This window comes from Rissa tridactyla, chromosome 18 (assembly GCF_028500815.1).
Source record: "Rissa tridactyla isolate bRisTri1 chromosome 18, bRisTri1.patW.cur.20221130, whole genome shotgun sequence".
Lineage (NCBI taxonomy): Eukaryota > Metazoa > Chordata > Aves > Charadriiformes > Laridae > Rissa > Rissa tridactyla.
In genome coordinates, this window is record NC_071483.1 from 1195391 (window position 1) to 1216378 (window position 20988).

The 20988-nt window shown below is 49.2% G+C and overlaps 1 protein-coding gene across 1 annotated transcript in view; it reads right to left on the reverse strand.

The window, feature by feature from the left end:
* CSMD2 (CUB and Sushi multiple domains 2) overlaps nucleotides 1-20988 on the reverse strand; it is a 293220-nt gene that overhangs the window by 82838 nt on the left and 189394 nt on the right. Inside the window, exons 20-27 of the mRNA XM_054223614.1 lie at nucleotides 20607-20822; nucleotides 17408-17596; nucleotides 13252-13421; nucleotides 11496-11652; nucleotides 10917-11108; nucleotides 9435-9561; nucleotides 3164-3366; nucleotides 1109-1300 (exon numbers count right to left, since the gene is read on the reverse strand). Of these exons, the coding sequence (XP_054079589.1) occupies nucleotides 1109-1300; nucleotides 3164-3366; nucleotides 9435-9561; nucleotides 10917-11108; nucleotides 11496-11652; nucleotides 13252-13421; nucleotides 17408-17596; nucleotides 20607-20822 (1446 nt within the window). The remainder of the gene's footprint in view (nucleotides 1-1108; nucleotides 1301-3163; nucleotides 3367-9434; nucleotides 9562-10916; nucleotides 11109-11495; nucleotides 11653-13251; nucleotides 13422-17407; nucleotides 17597-20606; nucleotides 20823-20988) is intronic.

Here is a 20988-nt window from a genome sequence, read left to right on the forward strand (position 1 = left end):
AACCCTGTTATCCAACTCAGCTCTAACTAGGCAGCCTGCTAAACAGTTACTATAAAACTGAAATTATTTGGCCAATGATTATTCCTCCAAATCCTTTGTCACTCAACAGAGGGAAGGAGCAAGACGTTGCTTTCAGCTTTTTCATGGACCTTATGGCTCCTAAAACAAGATTGCCAGACTTGTGTTCAAAAAGGACCCAACACAGCATCTCCAAGTCAAACTGGAGACGACCCATGGGAATTCATCTCACACCAAATTAAGGCACCGGCTACATTTCTCTGAAAAGGACTGAGAGCCCAGCTTCTGGTGGGAAAGAAAATGCAAAGAATGACGAGATGGGCCTGACATGCAACAGTATGATTTAGTTATAGCTCCGGGAAGACTAAAAGGACCGTCTCTATCGGGCTGAAAGGGTGCCACACTAGATCATCAAGATAGTCATTCAGAACCAAGTCATCCTGCAGGGAGCATAAATCCCGTGCATGCTGTAGAAGTTTCCCAGCTGGCATTAAATTCGATGTTAGAAACAGAAATAACTGATTTTTCTTGCTTGGGATAACAGTGCATAAACAGGAATGAAGGTTACAAGTAAGTAATTTGTGGCTAGCATTTAATTGGCTAGCAAATTTGATGTTTATTGCTCTAAAAATAGCATGCCTATTTTTATGTGTTCTGGACATGTTACAAAGAATCACTTTTATGAGCTTCTTTTATTACTTTATGAGCTCAAAGAAAATGTCAGATAGTTCTTTCTCATGACAGAATTTGCAGTGTCCTCATGCAGAAATTATTCACCCATGACCCCAATCCTCTCCACCAACCCGAGTTTTAAAGAAGCCTTTACTTGTGACTTGTCAGGTTAACTACCGTCACTCATGCTGCAGTACGGCCCACGAGCTTCCAGCACGAACTCGATTCTCAACGTCCCACTGTCCCACTCTGGGGATAAACCTAAAAAGTCGTTCTATGAGACAGCTACCCGAGACACGGATGCCTTCTCATACACCTCTTCTAACCAGGTGGGACTCATCCCCTTCGGAGACACACGTCCTGCAATGAAAGGGGGCAGGGAAGCCAGCGCGAGGGGAGGATGGCTGCGTGTTCGTACCTGTGCAGGAGGGAGGGTCTGGCTGCCAGAAAAACCTGTTCTCGATCTGCACGCAAGTGATTTTGGCCTCGCCTTGCAGAGCGTATCCTGGGTTGCACTGGAAGATGATGGAGTCACCTGCCTCTTTGCTGTCACCGCTCCGGCTCCCGTTCTGGGGGATTCCTGGGTCATTGCAGGAAGTGGCAGTGGAAACTGAAAAGTATTAAAAATATGTATTTTTTTATATATATATTTAATACAGGCTTACAGCACCGGCTGCACTTAGACTCTGTCCTTAAACAGATATCCAACCAACGACTAAATTCTCCATCTCTGCTCCTTCAGCATCCCTTGAAGTTGCCACACACACAAAAACTGGCTTTTAGGTTGCATTGAGCATCTGCCACTCCAGCTGGTAAAGGCTCTGGGGAACGACAAGTTCAAGTGCACTACACAGAGTGCAAGTTTGATGTATAATTGTGCACATGCATGTTTACTTAATAAGTCCAGACATCCGCTGATCTTACATGGCATTTTTATAGAATTCTGTGTCAGACACATGCTGCAAAATAAACTAATCCGCTAGCACTTTTCACTTCCCCTGCGCGGCAGAGCGATTTAGCCTTTAGCCCCGTGAAGCATCAAGCCTGACCTTTTAGAAATGCCCATGTTTCCCTCCCAGTCTCGCTGCTGCGTCCCTTTGAGGGATGTGATGACCCCTCAGCTCCTCCTGAGCTGGGGGCAGGCGGCACAGCTTCTCCGCTGGCTGACCTCGAGGTCTGTCCACCCTACAACTACTTAACAGTACTCAAAGTCCTGGAGTAACAGAAGTTTCGCAAGCTTATATAGATCATTAAAGTTCACAAGATCCAAACCTGTATACTTCTGAGCTTAGGTCTGACTACTTAGTCACACCTGGTGAACAAAGGCTTTGAGCAGCACCATTCAATAAAGACCAGCCCCGTATCAGGCAGCGGAGCAGAGCTTATTTCCTGCCACGTTGACGAGAGTCTATTACACCAGCCAGTTTAGAGAAAGCTCTTCTTAAAAGAGCCAGAGGAAATCCCTCTCTCTCTTTCTGTGCAACTGAAGATAGGCAAGTTAGCAGCCCGGTCCGGCCCTTCCTGGCAGGCTGAGACACAAGGCTGGCAAAGAAAGAGGACGGGAGAGCTGTGCTGGGGACACAAAGCTCTCCCTCTGTCTTGGTCACCCCTGAAGGTCTTGTACCCAGCACAAACTCCCCCCAAAATGAGCTGGTCTGCTCTCCCGGCCACGAACAGAAAGCTACGAGCAGAAGCCTGGGAGAGACAGAACGAGCTCTGACGCTTAGGTACGTCTGAGTCGCAGAAAGGTCCCGTCACCATTCACCCAACAGCCCCATTTGCTACAGCTCCAAAAGAGGCATCTGCTGGTTGGTTACTGGACACATCAGAGAAGGTCTGCATCCTGGAAACCTCCATGTGAGTGTTGAAACATATTACCCTAATATAATTGAAATTAATGCGTTTGTAAGGCTGCGTCTTAGGTAATGGCTGCCAGGGCTTCGGCAATGACAGATTGCAGTTGCATTACACGTAGTGCTGCTGCCAGCAATGACATCCCTACAGCCCATAGAGCTTTTTGTGATCTGCATCTCAGGGGAGCCAATTTGAGGGATTTTAAATAGACCTGGTTTTCAGAGAACACTGACCAACTGCTCCCGGAGCGCCTGGGGGAAGTTGCCTGCATACTGGTGTCTCTAAGGGACCTGTTGGGAATGTGGTGGAAAATATCTGTAATTTCTTCTTGTGTATTCTGCAATGTACTCTCTACATCTTGCTGCCAGCTTCACCACTGTGAAGGTGACTGTAGCAGAGGGGAGCACAGAATTCACCTGCATCGCAAGGACAAAATACAAAAGTTTTCTCTATTTGCAGAGGCACAGTAGAGCACAAATGGCTGGAAGATCCCACAGTTCCTGCTATCGTGCTCAATACAACGTCATTTGCTCACCATCAGTAGTTTGTAGACAGACCTGAAATCATTTATCAGCAAAGCCAGGTTTAGAAAATGTTGAGGAAACAATATAAAGCCTACCTGAAAACTGAACAGCAAAGCCCTGCTTGCTTGTGAAGAAGTCAGTGTTGAACTGAAGGATGACAGAGTTGAAAGTACTGTGGACATCGCCGGGCAAGATGGACCCGCTCATCTCCTTGAGCAGGATGCCATTCTCCACCGGACCATCCCAGATCCTCAACACATCGTGGAACTCCTCGGTGTGGAAAACCATGAAATGGAGCCTGTGTGGGAAAATGAATGGGAAGTCGGACCACAAACTGAGCTCTGCTTTTTTTCCCCGAAAGGATTAGGTTGGTGGTACCAACCTACGGTAGCTTGGCCCACAAGGACCGTGTTCTCTCCTGTTAAATGCAACTCAGCTTGGACAAAGTGCTTTAGCCCTCTACCAAACTTTGTCTGTCTATAAAACCCAACCTCTCTTAGACGCATACCTCCCTAACAAAACACATCCATAAACAAAAACCGAGGCACGGACGCTAATGTTTTCTGAAAAGTTGGGTCCTTTCTGGTGTTCTCTCCTGAGTGACCAAAATTACTAATCTCTCCTAAAAATACTGGGGAACAAGGTGGAGGTCCAAAAGCCCATCGTGGGCAGTGAATACAACCCTCGCCAGAATATCACAGTCGGTTTTACACCGAAGGTGCTCAGATATTGCAATGAGTAGCTGAGACAAAAGGCTCAGTTGGGGACACGCAGGAAACCTGCCGCAGGGAGGGACGGGGGCTGGGAGGGAGAGCGTGGGGGTCTGTCCGGAGTTTCACGGAGCTCTGTAATAGATAAACACAGCAGTATTGAGAAGCTTATTCCAAAAGGGGAATTAGCAGAAAATGTGCTGGGGTCCCTCCAGACAACGTACGTATATTCATCCAATTCACACATTGTCCCTATGCTGCACACAGCAACAACCTTGGCTGTCCTTCTGATGACGCTGGTGTCCTGCAAGGGACAGTTTATTGTCAAGAGCCAGCATCTACTGATAAAATGCATTGATTTTTGTTACCTGCACTCAGATCAAAGAATTTGCCCCTGGCACCAGGCTGATCTTGTGTATCGGGGTGGAAAAAAAGGAAAGCAAACAACCAACACCACTCTTAATTAAAACAGCATCATGCTGGAAAAGAACCCCTTACCAGGGTGTTAACTGCCCTGGAGGTTAATAAAAAGGGGCAGAAAAGGGTGTGCGGGAGGGCGGCAAACAGGCGGGTGCAAATTCTGAATGCTGGATTGCAGCACCTCCGAGGATTTTACATGTTTTACAAAGTTCTGGACATTGCAAAACTGTATGTAGATCAGCTAACAGAATAACTTCAGCAAGAAATAAAGAAAAAGTGAGGCAGCACGAGCCAGCTCTCCAAAACCCACAATCGGAAGGGAAGGGAGAGAAAACAGAAATCAGGAAACTAGTGGCTGGCACTATTTACACACACACATTTGTGTTACACAGATTACACCGTGCTCCCAACGAGGTATTTGTTACGGTGTCCTGAATGCAGATTTCATTTCCTTACTCTGTGTACTTTACAGTTCCGCCTGCCCCGGGGGAGAGGGCTGCAAGGTCTTCAGCGTACGCAGCAGACTCCTCAGCCCCGCAGCGGTGCTCCTCAGAGCTCCTCTTCGGTTTTTAAACGAAACCAGGGCTATGCCCATTTGGCACTTCCACAGAAAATTCCCCAGGGAAAGCCCAAGAGGTTGGCAGGAGCCATGGTGAGGAAATTCACCCCAGAGCCTGGACCAGCGATGGACCTAAGGGCATGGGAGAAGGCCAGGAGGTCCCTCCATGGGGCCTGGTGGCACTCGGGGACAGGACACGCTCTGTCCCGCCATCAGCCCCTGGGGGATGCTCCTCTCTTCCCCCCCTGGGCTGGGGGTATCACACTGCACTTCTCCCACCACACCGACCTCCGCTGTGGAAGGACGTGAAGCGGATGAATCCCGGCTTTGCAAAGAGCTTTGGGATCGTCCAAAATCAGAAGTACCATCTCAGCACAAGACACTGTCATTATTATTGTTAGACCCAAGGGAGTTATCAACTAAAGGCTGCCATACATCAGGGCTCAGTCCCTTTCACTCCGGCACTTAAAATGCCAGCTGAAGAGAAGGCATTTAATTGCCTCTGTTTTTCATTGCCACATTATCACTGGGGGAAATACCATCTGACACGGTGAAATCAGGCTAACACGGGGCAACTCGGGGCACACCAGTTTGAAACGGGGACGGAAATCCATAAACTGTACTGAGAAAAATCTGCAAAAAATAAAACAATCGGGTACCGCGCTTAAAACCCTGACAGCCCGCAGAGGAAAACAAGGAAGCAAAGGAAGCATTTGCTTGGCCGCTTTCCCATTTATCCGGGGCAAACATAAATAAATCAGGTAGAACCATAAAAGGGGGAAAAAAAACCACCCCACTGCAATGTACTCAGCAACAAAATGATGTCCACAGAATCTGACAGAAACCGAAACAGCTGAATCATAAATCTACCTAGCAGAGACCTTGAGCAAAGAGGAAAAAATGCTAGACTCGAGGAAAATGAGAATGGATCACAGCAGAGTTCTTCTCCACAGGTGCGTTGGCCTGATTACGTTTGCTCGCAGCCTAACTGGTTCTCCTTCGCCAAAACTGCCCCAGAAAGCTCGCTGCGGAGGACCTCGGGAACAGGGAGACGCTGGCAGAGGCTGACCTGGGGCTGGGGGGGACAGGACACCCTGGAAGTGCCACCGCCCGGGAGAGCCCACCACCGGCTCCCTGTGGGACCAGGGCCGCCTGCAGCAACTCCCTCCCCTCGTGTGTTTTAAGCAGCACCTTGCGGGCAGGTTTCACCCCGAGGAGAACACCTTAGCCTGGTGGGCAGGGGACACGGTGGCGAGGTGCAGGCTGTCCAATGCCAGTTGGTTCGGGAGTCCGTTGGGATACCTGATTTTATTAACAGATCTGCTGTGCTCTGGAGCAACTCAACCTATTCGATGGGCACATCTGTAACCAAACAGCATCATTTTTTTTAATCATCCTGATTCTGCTCCCAGCTTCGTTTAACAACACTGGGTTGGCAGACAACCGAGAGGAAGAGTTTTATTCTTGCACTCTTGACAATCCCAATTGCATGCATGAAAATGCATCAAGAAGCAAGTTAGGAATTGTGGCTATATATATATATAAATAAATACGGATATATGTGACAGAGGGAAAGTTCTCCCAGCTTAGCAAGAAGCAGAGAGGAAAGCCCAGCTCTGTGCTGACAATCTGCACAGTGTTTGGTGAGCCAGGACAGGGAACTGCTGGAGAGGGGACAGCAAAGGGCTGCCAAGATGCTGAGGGGACTGGAACACCTCTCTGATGAAGAAAGGCTGAGGGATTTGGGTCTCGTCAGTCTGGAAAAAAGACGACTGAGGGGGGATCTTATCAACGCTTCTAAATACTGAAAGGGGGGGTGTCAGGAGGATGGGGCCAGGCTCTTCTCAGTGGGGCCCAGTGACAGGACAAGGGGTAACAGGCACAAACTTGACCATGGGAAGTTCCACCTAAACATGAGGAGGAACTTCTTTACTTTGAGGGTGATGGAGCCCTGGTGCAGGCTGCCCAGAGAGGTGGGGGCATCTCCGTCTCTGGAGACATTCCAACCCCGCCTGGAGGCGTTCCTGTGCCACCTGCTCTGGGTGACCCTGCTCTGGCAGGGGGTTGGAGGGGATGATCTCCAGAGGGCCCTTCCAGCCCCTGCCAGTCTGGGATTCTGTGATGTAGCCCCAGCTCTTCACCCCACGTCGTGGCTGGCCAACCTGAGGCTCCTTCTGCTGGCGTTTCCCCATCCGAGCCCTGGCTGCCCAACCTGGCACCATCCATTGAACCAGGATTAGCGATATCAATACACTCTCCTATGACGCTGCTATGCAATAAACCGCCCCTTCTAACTCCGTAGCCACTGCTCTCGGCTACGCAAGCAGTACTCAAAGGCAAATTTCCTTCCTTTTCCAGTACGCACTCTCACTTCCCTGTCTTCTTTCTCTCTCCAGACTCTCATAGGTAAGCCAAGTCATTTCAGTTGTAATTTTGTGTGCGTGTGTGTGTTTGCACATGCACAAAATCAATCCTCTCTTAAAGTGCAACCCTTCAACTTCCATGGCAATGATGTACAGACTAATTTTTCTGTTTTTCCTTCCCCTCATTCTGTGCAGATACAGCTTTATTCAAAAAGCTTTGGTGATTAATTTTAATGTAAGTTATAAATGAGAGCTTTATACAATTGTATCATGCGTGAAGAGGATTATTTTTCCAATGGATTACCATAAAAATGAAGTTGCTGAAAATGTGCTCCCTCAACTACCCAGAGATCATCTGTTCCGTTTGAGCTGCCAAATAAAGGAGCAGAAGAAGGGAGCTTTCATCTCTGATGAAAGGAAGGGTCACAAGGTGTACCACCGTACTTCTGCCTGCCGTCATTTCATTTCAGTCTCGGCCCCTTCCAGGCCCCTGGCTGATCCTGCACACACAAGCCCAAAGCTCCGCCGGCCTGAGTCTCTCCCAGAGCAGAGGGATTACGGCTGTGAGCCGAGGTCACTTGCTGAAGCAGCCTATGGATGAGGAGGTCCCGTACACTTGGCGGGGTGGGAAGAGAAGAGGGGGTCTTGTGTCTACTTTGTCCTATCAAAATCTTCAGAGTCTTCAGAGTCTTTTACAGGAGAATGAAAAAAAAGAGGAGACTTCAACTGGAAGTTGCCCGTGCAGGAATTAAGCTGCATTTTCTATACTCTTTCTCCTGTGTTCGCACCAGAAACCATCCATTATTGAACCGTACTGAAGAGCAGAGCTAATGGAGGGAATTTCTGCATTAAGTAAAAATGAAAATACTGGACCAAATCTATCTCCAGCACAAATCCATCAACTAAAAGCACCATAGAGCTGAACATGATTAACAGTCTCGGCTGCAGAGATGATGAGTGCTGATGCAGCAAGGAAGCTACAGTGAAGGTACACGGGCACCGACAATGAAGGAGTGCAGGAGTGGAACAGCAACAGGTCTCAGGTCAGCCCAGAAACGGGGCGGACACACCGCTAACAAGCACTAGAAATTATGATGGGAGATCATGGCAGAAGACGACTGTTGCTGAGCAGACATTATAATCTGTGTTTCTCCCCTTCAAGTCCTATCGCTTAGTGAAAACCTGACCTGCCGATACACTTCAGCTTTCTGTGGAAGACGTCTCTGCTGGGCTGAGCTATGCAGGTACAGCCGGGGCAGGGCTGACATGGCTCGGCTTGGGCAAAGCTCCGCATGGGAGCCGTGGGGAAGCAGCAGGGACCACAGGTGAAGCATCACAGAGCAGAAAACGGCCTGGATTCTGCTGGTGACCGCACTAACTTTATGAGCCAAATGTCTCAATACCATGCTTACCTAGCTGCCAAATTCACACTACTTACAAACAAATTGCATTTCAAACTGCCGTTTTCCAACAGGAAAGCGGCAACAGAACAACAAGAGAAGTCAGAGGAGCAGGAGGAGAAACAGCCTTGGGTCTCTGTACAGAGCAGGTGTTTAGAAACCACCTTGAGTCTTTCCTCCGGGAGGATAATTACGTTGTATGTGTTCTATTTATTATTAAAACAATAAAACAGTGCAATCAGAAGATGAAGGCTAAGCGCTGTGGTCTCAGTTTTCCAGCTGTCCACTCACACCCGGGGACCCTCACACCTGACCGTTCATTCTCACAAACGTAACGTGACAGAGCTCGTCCCTTTCAGCGGTAATTTACTCGGGCAGCACAAATGGGAGATAAACCAGACCCATAATTGCCTTCCATTTATCCTTTCCTGGGATGTGATCTTCCAAGGAACTTTACAGATACGTCCTCATTTTAGGATTGGACACATGTTAAATATTTAAGACCTGGACACACATTAAATATTGTTGGAAATTCAACACTAAGCTGGTGGAAAAGGTTTGTTTCTGAATACATCCCATTAAGGAAAGGGGTGAAAAGCATTTACACTGCACAGAAAAGCTCTTGGATGTTATTTTGATACAGTAATACCACAGGCAGCAAATAATCTGGCGCCACCGCAATAGCTGCTACTGGCCCAGGCCACACAGGGCTAAAATACCTATGAGAAAGGAGACGTGATGCTGCTTCTGTCCAACCTGGCAAGGAGATAAACCAGCATTTGTTCCTTCATTTGGGACTCTGAAAGTGACGGGGCATTCTCTCTACTTGCCTTCTGTAATTATTGATCCACTTCTGGAAAAATAAGCTGCACATGGAAAAGAAAGCAGGCCTACAATGACCTGCCCCAACTCACCCTATCGTGCAACCAGCTTCTGCCTCTATCGTCCAAATACAATTCAGATTATGATCGTAGGGCGTCGGGTAGCCGGGAGACAGTATCCGTCCTGACGACTCCCCTCTGATAGTACCCCCACACTCCGCTGAAAGAAACATACGGGTTAGTGAGAAGATTCATGACATATTATGGTTCTCGCTTGGCAACAATGCAAATCTCATCCTATGAATACAACAGGGAGAGTTTCTCGCCATTTAAAGAGATTCTTAAAGCCTACAAAACAAAGATAAAGAGAGTCATTTAACTCAGCTAAAAGACTGAGTTATCTGAATAACTCTGCACTTCCGTGCACATTCCTAACACCTGACATGCTGTCAAACTTCTTGACTCTGAGTGAGTAAAGGCACAGCCTGGCAGCATCCTGCCTTCCCCGAGTCACACGCGTGGGGTGAAAGAGCTCAATTCCTCTGCTTGTATCTGCAAAACATCTTAACCATTCAGCAGCGTGATAAAATGGAGAAGCCAATATACATATGTATCTGCCAAATGAACCTCAAAAGAGCGTGAGGATTTTGAATACATTTTCATAAGGTATCCATTAAATTTTTTTAGGTTTCCACACGTTCACACAGACACAGCCATTCATATGTAATATACGTAGAGCAAACAGGGTAAAGCTTAAGATGATGGATAAATCAGAGAAATTTGCCTTTCTACCGCAATGATCAAGGCTAAAATTCAGCAGAGAGGTACTGCGTAAAGAAAGGTCCTAACTCATGGGAGGACACCGAATGCCAAGGTCTGAGCACGTCACTTCTAACCAGGAAAGCAGCCTGCCGGTCGTTGACGTCTCCCAGAGGAGTTAGTCTGTAAGAACTTCACCATGTCCTGGAAACACCAGCTAATTAGGAGGCTGTCAAGTGACAGACCAACGGCACTTCATTTAGGTACACAAAACTTAATAGCGGAGTTTTGCAAGCAAGAAGATGTCCTTTGGGAGGGTTACAGGTAAAAGGGAACTCAGGACTTAGCGAAGAGAAGATTAACTGAGGGAATTAAAATGCCTGAGAATCTGGGATTAGATGTCACGTAGCTCTCAGATAAACATGACTTTGAACTGTCAAACACCTGGACACACGTTGATGTCTGCCATTATCAAAAAGCACCACTCCTTTTAACGCGTTCCAGTGAAAGGACAAGGCCTGGAAAAGCAGCAGTCTCCTTGCAGCGAAGCACGAAACCTTGTCAGATCTGTGCTCACAGCCCCCAGCAGAGTGCTCCACGTTAAAGCTGCTTCTCCAAGTTCTGCAGAGGTCAGTGCTCTCCATCTGAAGATGCCTTACACAGCATCCTTGTCGTGGTCTTTACTAACGTAGACGGGTGCACTCAATCTCAGAGTAACATCATATGTATTAGACAGGAGGAAGGAAGGGCGTTCAGCGCGATGCCCACAAGCCAAGAACTTGTTAGAGGACATTTTAAAAGCACGAGTTGTCTCACCTACACAGGTTGGCAGGGGCTGATCCCAAGCTCTCCGCTCCCCCGTCAGGCAGACCAGCGCCCTGCTGCCTCGCAGGGTGTAGCCAGGGTCACAGCTAAAGGACACCGAGCTGCCAGCAAAGTGTCCCTCATCATGCACCTTGTAGCCGAACTGCGGGACGCCAGGGTCCTCGCATTTAATGAGTTCAAAACCTGGAGCGGGAGGAACAGCATCCGTTTTCATCAGATACTCAACAGCCAGGAAATATTAACACAAGACCATATTAGTATTTTCTTCTTAGAATCTTTTGCTAGAGAGAAGAAACACCATATTGAAAATTAATATTTTTTTTAATTAACATTTGACCAAGATCCCAGAAATCTGGTATCTCAGCTTCGATCCAAAGTTTCTGTATCACCGCTGCCCCATTCACCCCAGAGAAGGTTTGCCGGCATAATCATCTCCCCCACTCCAATTCCACTTTAGACTACGAGATCTTTATGGAAGCGACTGTTTCCTCGGGTCATACAACTGTAACACAAAAATAGACTATTCCACCCCGGATTCCTGCCTCACAAGCACATGGACCTAAGACTTACTAGAAAACTGCAGCTCAAAGCCTTTGCTCGTGTTCTCGCTGTTGGTGATAAACTCCAGCCACATGCTGCTGGAAGTGCTGTTTATGCTGGTGCCGAGCATTTCGGAGCGGCTAAAGGAGCCCAGCAGGCGAGCAGAGCTATTGCTGCCATCGTAGACCTGGGAGGAACAAGAAAAACATACTGGAAAACTTATTTTATTTGCTACTTCAGGGACCAAATCACCCCTGAGTGCGAACAGGGACAGTTCCTTCCAAGGCAGTGAAATTATCCCAACCCAGAGTCTGACCTGACGAGACTTCATGATGCTGCTCTTCTGAGGAGCAGGATTCCCACCCGGGAGGATCCGCATCCTCCTCCTTACAGCTTATCCTGCACTGGGGGCTGGGGTTTCTGCACTAACTCTCTTCCCAAAGGTGCCGCACAGCTACTGGGGAAAACATATTCTCCCCACAGTGACTCATAGATGTGCCTTGACCCTGCAATTATTTAAGAAAAACCCAATTTCTTTTTTTTCTTTCTTTTAGATAGCATGTTTCTCTATGAGGATAAAGAGCATCTTCTCACTAGTGGAGATTGATAGTAACTTTCCTCAGGAGCAGATGAGAAGCTGATGACAAACCTGTTGAGAGAACATCATTTCTTTCACACCGAGTATATTCTTTGCATTAGCTGGAAATCTCTCTTTCCAGTCATTTGTGAGCTGAAAATACATGGATTACACCTATCTCGCAGTGCAGAAGTATGGCACTTAAGGAAGGACAGAGGCGTTCTCTGGGAAGATGGCTTAGCACAGCAGCACACATCTTGTAATATTAATGCCTCCTCCAAAACCATTTCTTTGTGGTTAATAGAAACGCAGCCTGGATTTGTCTCCTCCTATATAGAGTCCTGAAACTTGTAAATGCAGATTAATCTGAGTATGCGAATGCTGAAAGAGCTTGAGTCTGGAGTTCTGCATTTAAATAAACCCCTTTTTGGGACAAATCAGCCTTGATCCTTAAAAACACAAAAATAATGCTGAGAACTTCACACTTCCTCATGTGTTAACAGTTTTCCCGGTACAACCATGCAGAAAAGAACCGAAGTTTAGCTACAAAGGAAGAACCCCTGGCATCCCAACAGATCTCTCAATCTCAGGGAAGACTTCACAGCAGAAGGTGCAGTGATACGGTAAAGATATCTACATTTTTAATGGACACAGAATTTGCGACGGCATCCATCTGCAGACTGAAGCCTCCAATAACCAGGCTGAAGTGCCAAGGACATTCCCTGCTGCCCTAGTGCTGCTGCCGGGGACTGCTAAGAGCTGGCGAAGTTGGGAGGTGCTGATTCCCTAAAATTACACGTGTTTTTAAGCACAGCGGGGACACACGCTGATCAGACAGTGTCCCTGGGCCAGAAGATATTGTTTCCCGGATGTATCGCATCTCGTGTCTCACTCTAACCTCACAGGGGATACGGGCAGACAATATTCTAGCCCGGCTGTCCTGCCTGAAGTTCAGTCTGGTCCAGGGGAACTTTGCTGCTGTCTTCAAAACGGCCGTGCTGGTCACGTAACAACCCAGCAGTGACCACGGGTCACTACCAGTCCCAGGATGAGTCTCTTCCAGGGGCTACCGCTGCACTGTCAGGGTCTGGGTGGCATTTTCCAGAGGTTAGTCTCAGCCAGCGCCATGAAAATTTTAGGACATCCCTTTCGGATCTCGCTCTCTTTAGCAGCACGGTAGCGCTTCATTGCTAGGGACAGAGGAATTACCTTGAGGACATCTCCTGCCTCCAGTTCAAAAGTCCTGGCTTTCAGCTGGATCCCCTTTCCTGGCTGGGTCTGGATGGAGTAGATGCACTCGTGGTTGTTGTTATAGTTTATCGGATAGTTGGGGGACAGCAGAACACCTTGGGTTCCCGTTACAGATGAACCACATTCAGCTATGTAAAGACACAAAACCACGTTTTAATAACCACATGTATATTCCAGCCATACAACACATGCAGGTGATTCCTCCAAACAGCCTCAGAGGCTCATTCCTCCCTATACCCATCTGCTAACGCATCCATGGGCGCTATTTCCAAGTGCAGTCAGTAAACAAACCAGTACTTAACAGCACTCCTATCATCATTAAACCTCAGGTACCTTACAAGAGAGATTAATACCCTCTCCGTATATGGGTGGGGAAACTGAGTCACAAAAGCTGGCGTGCTCAACTGCTGTCTCGGGACCCGATTCAGAAAAACATTCCAAAATCCCTGGAAAGCCACCACCTGCTCGAAACAGTGCCTGTGTTTATGTTCCTTCCTGATTCATGAACCAGAATAAAAAAATATTATTAGATTGAAATATTTAAAGTCTTTTCCATATTTATACAAAGCTCATCCTATATATAGGATATAAAAATCATGGTATTTATTCAACAGTCAATACAGCACGCCACTGACTGCTGGTACCAATGTGTTGCAAGTGCCAGAGCTCTTTGTGCAGAAAAATACGCTTAGTAAAACGTAATTCCAAATAATTACAAATGATAAAGCTAAGTCTGAATTTCAAAATCTTCCCCAAATAATTTCCTAAAAGCTAAGAGGGCAAAATTTGACCTTATTTGTTGTTAATGCTGCCCTCAGCTCTCTAGTTCAGCAGCTGACAGTATTTGAAAGGACCTCTTGTCCCTTGCTCCCTGCATTTTTTGTTTCCCAGCTTTAGAGCCAACAATTACGTCCATTCCCATTAGAAAAAGAGCAGAAACCAGAGATCCTTTTGCCTCCCCGTTTTGGAAACTAACTCAAATTTACATGTCTTTGTTTCCTCCCAAAATGCCACTCAAAGGCGCACAGTGGGCTCAGGTCTTTCTGTGGCACAGACAAAAGTGACCTTTCTTGGTCGAAAGAGATGGGGCTGGGGACAGAGGGGACGCTGATGCGGGCACCCCGCAGACCTCTGGCTCAGGGAACTGGAAGGGAAGGCGTAGATAATGTCGCTGAAAATGTTTCTCCCTTCCCTCGGACGTGTTTACATCCTATGATGGGTTATAAACTGCCATGATTTAAGAAAGGAGGAAATAGGGAAGGAAGGAAAGAAAGAAAGAGTCCTTTCCCTGTTGTTCCTCACCACGACCTGCAGGCCGGCCCTGTTCCGTTACATTCTTCTAGTGCGGCTCCTCTGCTCCTTCACCAGATCTGCTGCCTTTTCTACTCTGCATAGTGTGAACACTGATAGATTTTGAGACAGATTTGAAGACAGAAGATTTGGGTGACTCAAAGAAATCATTGGCAGAATGATGTTCTGTAGAGAAGGAAGAGGATGGCAGCTTTGGAGGTTTGACCTATCTTGGATGTCAGCAGATGCGGGTTTAATGCTTCCAGAAAATAGCAACAACCATCCTTCACCTCTGTATTTTAATTGCAAGCTTTTAAGGATACAATCTCTCTCTCTCAGACAAACACGGGCTGCTACGGGCACGTCTTCCCTATGTGAAGTGGAGAACAGACGTCGGAGCGCAGGACGCAGCACTGCTGCGATAGCGCCGCGCTCCGCGAGAGCTCGCGGGATGGTGCGAAAATGAGCTTTTACCTGCTGTGATCACAGCGAGGAAGCAAAAGTCTGCAAGGCTCCCATACAGCTTGAGGGCTTACTTGCAGAATGGCATCCAAAGGATGTGCTCCTCAGGGGCCGGCTGCTGCCAGCAGCCGCAGTCTGTCTGAGCGCCTGGTTTCAGCTAGGGCTACGGCAGCCTCTGCTACACACACACACGATCCCCCAACACGCGTAAATCTGCCGTGCAACCATCATGCGTTTAGGATTTTTCGTCACTCCCTGATTAGTTCCCACATGAGCAAACGACGAGTCGTTGTTTTCTCGGCCTATTTACCCTGGAAGATTTTCAGCTGTAGAACACCGGCTCCCTGCTCCTTTGAGCCTGGCGTTTTGCATGCACGGCTGGGGAGAGTCACTCCGGCTCCCCCTGCAAACAGCGCTTCTGATGAGCAAGCTCTGCCTCAGCTCCTCAGACCCCTCACAGCATACGAAGCTGCTGGAGCTGAGGGAACCATCACGGTGCACGTGCAGCTTTCGGCACTGACGCCGCCACCTCTCCTGGTCCTGGGCCATGAGGGTTAAGAAAGGCGGCAGCAGCAGAGACATGGAGAGGAGGTACTGTGGAGGTGACTTTCTCCTCCCCTCTTGCCCTGTATGCAAAGCAGGACATTCGCTTTAGCACCGATAAGCCAGGGACGATGCTGGAGACATCGCCACTCGGGGTCTGGTTGGAAGGAGCCATCGGTGGGGACCGTTCCCACTCCGGAGAGAGGGGTTGGCCAAAGGAACAAACCCCTCTCATCTCTCTCCAGACCCCCCTCTAGAACAGGGAAGGAATACGAAGCGTCTGGGTTGTCTGGCTAAAACAATTACATCTCCTGTGATCTTAACAGGTAAGTCCCCAATATCCACCCGCATCCAGGGCAAGCACACAGATCTGAGCGTGCGGCGCGGACGCTGGGGACAAAGCTGTCACCCTGCCACCAGAGCTCTGCGCATTTGACCCATTATTATAAAACCAAGATGCTAATTCAAAGCCAGCTGCAGTAGGGAACCGGCAAACGGGAGCCAGTGTGTCCACTCAGTGATGATGTCTGAGGATCGAGTTTAAAGCTTTGTTGTGATTCTTTTTGATTTCTATTCCCCTGATTAGCTTTCTCGGCAACCTGATTATTATTCACGTCCTGAAGAGGCTGCTTGTCACAGCGGGACGATGCAGCCCCGTGACCTAAGCGTTAAGCAGTGCTGGGAAATGCATTCAGCATGACACGACTCGACAGCCTGGGAAAGCAGACGGGCTCTTGCTGGGATGCTCTCTTTGCAACGGCCCTCAAAGGTCACTAGCACAGAGCAGGAAAATCCACCCAGCAGGCTTTGCCAGAGTGACAACAGGTAGGAGCTCTGCTTTGAATGAATCCTCCACAGCTGTGGGTGAGCCACGCAGCAGCAGAGCGCGCAATAGTTTCCTCCTTACTAAACTGTACAACAAAAAGATATGTTAAATCTTTCTGTAAAAGCCTGAAGCATCCCTCTCCCTCCCTCTGTGCTTTCTTGCTGCAGCACATCACGGCTTTTGTTCTTCTGCGCCACCCGTTAGCTGGGAGGGTACCGCGCGCCGGGGGGGATGCTCTGCAGCCCCGGCCAGGCAAGAGCCTCTGGAGCCCGACTGCATCAGGGACGACAGCCAGGAACCAGCTCAGAGCTGCAGATGAATTCTTCCTCTCCTCTATCCTTAGGTTTATTTATTAGTGTAAATAATGGCTGGAGGGGTTGCAAAACGGACTGGCAATGGCTAGGAGGAGAGGAAGGGAAAGGGGTAAGGTGCAAGAAACCTCTGGAGGATAAGGGAAAGGTAAAAAGCCAGGAGGGCTTCCCCAAGACGTCCATGCTGGCGTGGAATTTGCATTGCTTAAGATCACCCACCCAGAAGCAGCTTTCACGTCTGGGCTATTAAGCTTTACAGCACTCTGATTCAAAGGGAGGATGGCCTTAAACCCATGCTGTTTTACAGAAGCCATCCCAAAAGGGATGATAGCTCTCCCACGGCTCACCATTAATTCACTTGTACAATCACTGGGGCTCGACTGCGGCACCACGGACAGGCTGCAGAGACACGGGGCTTCTGCCGACGTGTGCCACCCAACCTGCCATGCCCTTGCCGTGCTCCCACTTGGGAGAGGAGTGCAGCCCCTCTGCCTGTCCCCCTGCCCCCACGCACAGCTGCAGGGCTGAAAAAGCTCATTCCAGCTCCCTCTCCCCCATCCCTGCACCAACCACCCTGCGAGCTGAAAGATGCCGTCCCAGGGGATGCCGCCCACCCCTGCCCACCGAAACCATCCAGCACAGTGTAACCAACCAAGCAAAATGAAAGCACATGACCACCTACCAACACACCTTGGCAGAGGCGAACTCCACACACGCCGTCTCCCCCCGAGGCAGGTGATGCGGGATGCGCCCTCCAGCCGGTAGCCGGGGAAGCAGGAAAAGGTGAGGACGTCCCCCACGCCGAACTGCAGACCCTTTCGGATGCTGTAGGCTGGGACCTCCGGCTCGTCACAGGGCTCCAAATCGTACTCTACAGGGGGCAAAGGGACATTTATGGAATGGCAGGGTGACACCTTGTACTCTATTCTCCCCACTGAGGGTACCCCAGTCCCCGAACATTAGAATGAGGAAGGAGCTCCCAGTTTTGATCCAGCTGCAGTGAAGCTCTGCAAAGGAATCACAGGATGGTTTGGGTTGGAAGGGACCTTTAAAGGTCACCTAGTCCAACCCTCTGCCATGAGCAGGGACATCTTCAACTAGATCAGGTTGCTCAGAGTCCCGTCCAACCTGACCTGGAATGTTTCCAGGGATGTGGGGCATCAACCACCTCTCTGGGCAACGTGGGCCAGGGTTTCACCACTCATTGTAAAAAATTTCTTCCTTAGATCTGGTCTAAATCTCCCCTCTTTTCTTTTGAAGCCATTCCCCCTTGTCCTGTGGCTCCCCTCCCTGATCCAGAGTCCCTCCCCAGCTTTCCTGGAGCCCCTTTAGGGACTGGAAGGGGCTGGAAGGTCTCCCCGGAGCCTTCTCTTCTCCAGGCTGAACCCCTCCAGCTCTCTCAGCCTGTCCCCACAGCAGAGGGGCTCCAGCCCTCCCAGCATCTCTGGGGCCTCCTCTGGCCCTGCTCCGACAGCTCCGTGTCCTTCTGCTGTCGGTGCCCCAGCGCTGGAGGCAGCACTGCAGGGGGGTCTCCCCGAGCGGAGCAGAGGAGCAGAACCCCCCCCTCCTCGCCCTGCTGCCCACGCTGCTGGGGATGCAGCCCAGGCTGCGGGGGGTTTCTGGGCTGCCAGCTCACGTTGCGGGCCCATGGCCACCTTTTCATCCCCCAGCACCCACAAGCCCTTCTGGGCAGGGCTGCTCTCCATCCCTCCATCCCCACCAGACCTGTGTCCTGTCTGAGCCATGACGACCAGCCTGGGTTTCACACTCAGTATTCAACCCCCAGGGTGTCACCAGGATCTTGATTTAAACCACTCAAAATACAACAGGTCTCATTTTCTGTCAGTCTTGTCAGACAAACAAGAAAGTGACATCAGTGGCGACAAAACACAACGGAAATTTGTCATTCTCCCTCTGGTTTAGTCAGATGAAGATGAATTGATCCGGATGGGATTTCTGCTGCCTCTACATTACTAAACCTGAAAATGAATGAACACGGCATCTTGCTTGGGGAATGTGAGAGAACATTTAAGCTGCTGCTAAACGAAAGGTTACATAGCGTTATGGCTAATAGCCAACCCAGTATCTTGGCCCACAGAACGTTTCGAAGGAAACCTGCTTTGAGGGGTATTTTTGGAAAAATAACAGACCTGCCAAGTACAAAGTACGTTCACATACATCTAAAGGAAACTAAAAATATAACTGACTCCCATTTTCCTTTTCCAAGAAAGGAAAGGAGTCCCCCAAAACATTAAAAATAAGTTATAATTAGATAATTTCAGGCAATTTTTTTTTAAGGCAAAAAGCCATTTTTCCCCAATCAAAATGAAAAGTTAATTGGAAACTTTCCGACTAGTTTCCATGGAGTATCATAGGCAAATCCCTGACTTCAGAGGCCAGAACAAAGGTATCGGAAACCAGTTCTCTCAGTGCAGCAGGTTTTATCTGCACCTATGGCAACAGCTCTGTCGGTGGGGACGGGGAGCCATCGGCACCGAGCTGCACAATGAAGACGGTCGTTTCTCCCCCACGCCAGCAGGCTGGCTCTGCAGCCGCGGCCCGCGGGACTCAAAGGTACGCGGAGATACAGAAAAGAACAGCAGCAGCGTGATAAGCTTTTGTCCGTTAGCCGACCGCTTTACAGAACGGCCTGTCGGGGCACTCAGACAGTAAGTATTACCTTTTCTGAAATGCGTGCCCAGGCAAACACTTCGGCAGTCATTTGTAGGACTTTGGGTTAAAGGAGACAGTTTAACACCTTGCGCACTTCAACCAGAGATCACCCACCCAAAGTGGTGAATTCCAAGTGCGAGGAGCTGCTCTGCACAGGCAAACGTGCCTTTGTTTGAGCCTCTCCCCAAGAGCACCCTGCACGTGCTGCCCTTCATTGACAGCTCCTGAAAATCCAGAATTTCATTTGAAGAAACCCACTTCTTGTATAATGGCAAACAGAAGTTTGCGCAACAGAAGTGGCTCGATTCGGTAAGCGCAGGCAGCGCCTACTGGAAATGCTCAGGGCAGAACCTGTCCCAACACAGCAGGAGCCAGGAGGGTTCCCGCAGTCAGCAGAGTCCTTCATCTCCTGATGCCCTGCTGCATCCCCCATGAGCTCTGCCTTCATCGGCTCTTACAGCAGGTCACTTAGAGAAGCCCAGCAAGAGAAAATACCGTCTCCAGTTCCCCAGCAATGCCCGTGGGCTCCTGGAAACCTGGCCTGGGCTGCACATGGCGTGTGTTACATCCAGGACAGGCTGAAGCCAGCGGCAGAGGCTGGGTCACGGGATGAGCATCCAAGGGGAGCAATGAACCAAAGGAAAAAAAAAAAAGAGACCAGACGGACAATGGGAGTGACCAGCTCTGCCTCGCTCCTCATCCAAGAAGTCCAGATTGCTCAACGTTGCCTTCTAAAAGATCCCATCTGTCCCAGCTTCCCATGTTGGAAATGGAAATGTTGTAACTACTGCAGTGATTTTCCTCTGATAAGCAGACAAGGCAGGCATCTGGAGGAAGGAGGGACGGCATACCCCAAGAAAATGCAAGCTGAAACTCTGTCCATAAACAGAGCAGAAAAGACGATCGGATGAGGAGGGAGAAGGCAGCAAACACGCCTGTATTGGCATTTATTTCCAGTGGGCGTCAATCTAGTCACCTACTGGGGCCGAAGGCAGACAAAATTGCTACATATGGCGATAAAGGGACTGCAAGAAGAGTATTTCTTGGGATGTACTGTGGTTTAATGCTAGAATAATTTACTGGGGTAACAACAGGAGTGCCGGTCAGTGACCCAAATCGCGTGCACTGCATCAACTCATTCCCAAGATCTGCGGAAAAGAGGAAAGGAAAGGGAAAGAATGAAGTCTTTGTCCACCCCCTGTTCTTACCTGAGAAGGTGATGTTGAAACCTTCATAGGACATGGAGAAGTCTGAGATGAAGCGAATTTGAGCAGAGAAGTTTCCAAAGAGCCCTGCGCTCAGCGGGGCAGGGAGCCGAGAGCCCGTCAGTTGCTTCAGTGGCTGAGCAAAGCTGGTATTTTCGGTGATGAGGAGGTAGTCGTGGCCGTTCTCCAAGTGAAAGGTATGAAAGGTGAAGAACACACCTGCAGGCAAGGAAAAACCGAGATGGCTTCAGCCAGCAGTGTTGGTATGGCACCCCTCGGACCCAGAGCCAAATCTCCTCTCCCTGAGACGACACCAGTATTGATCCCCTGTTTCCCAGTAACAGCATCCCAACCGAGAAGGAAAAGCACGCTGAAGGGCATGGGC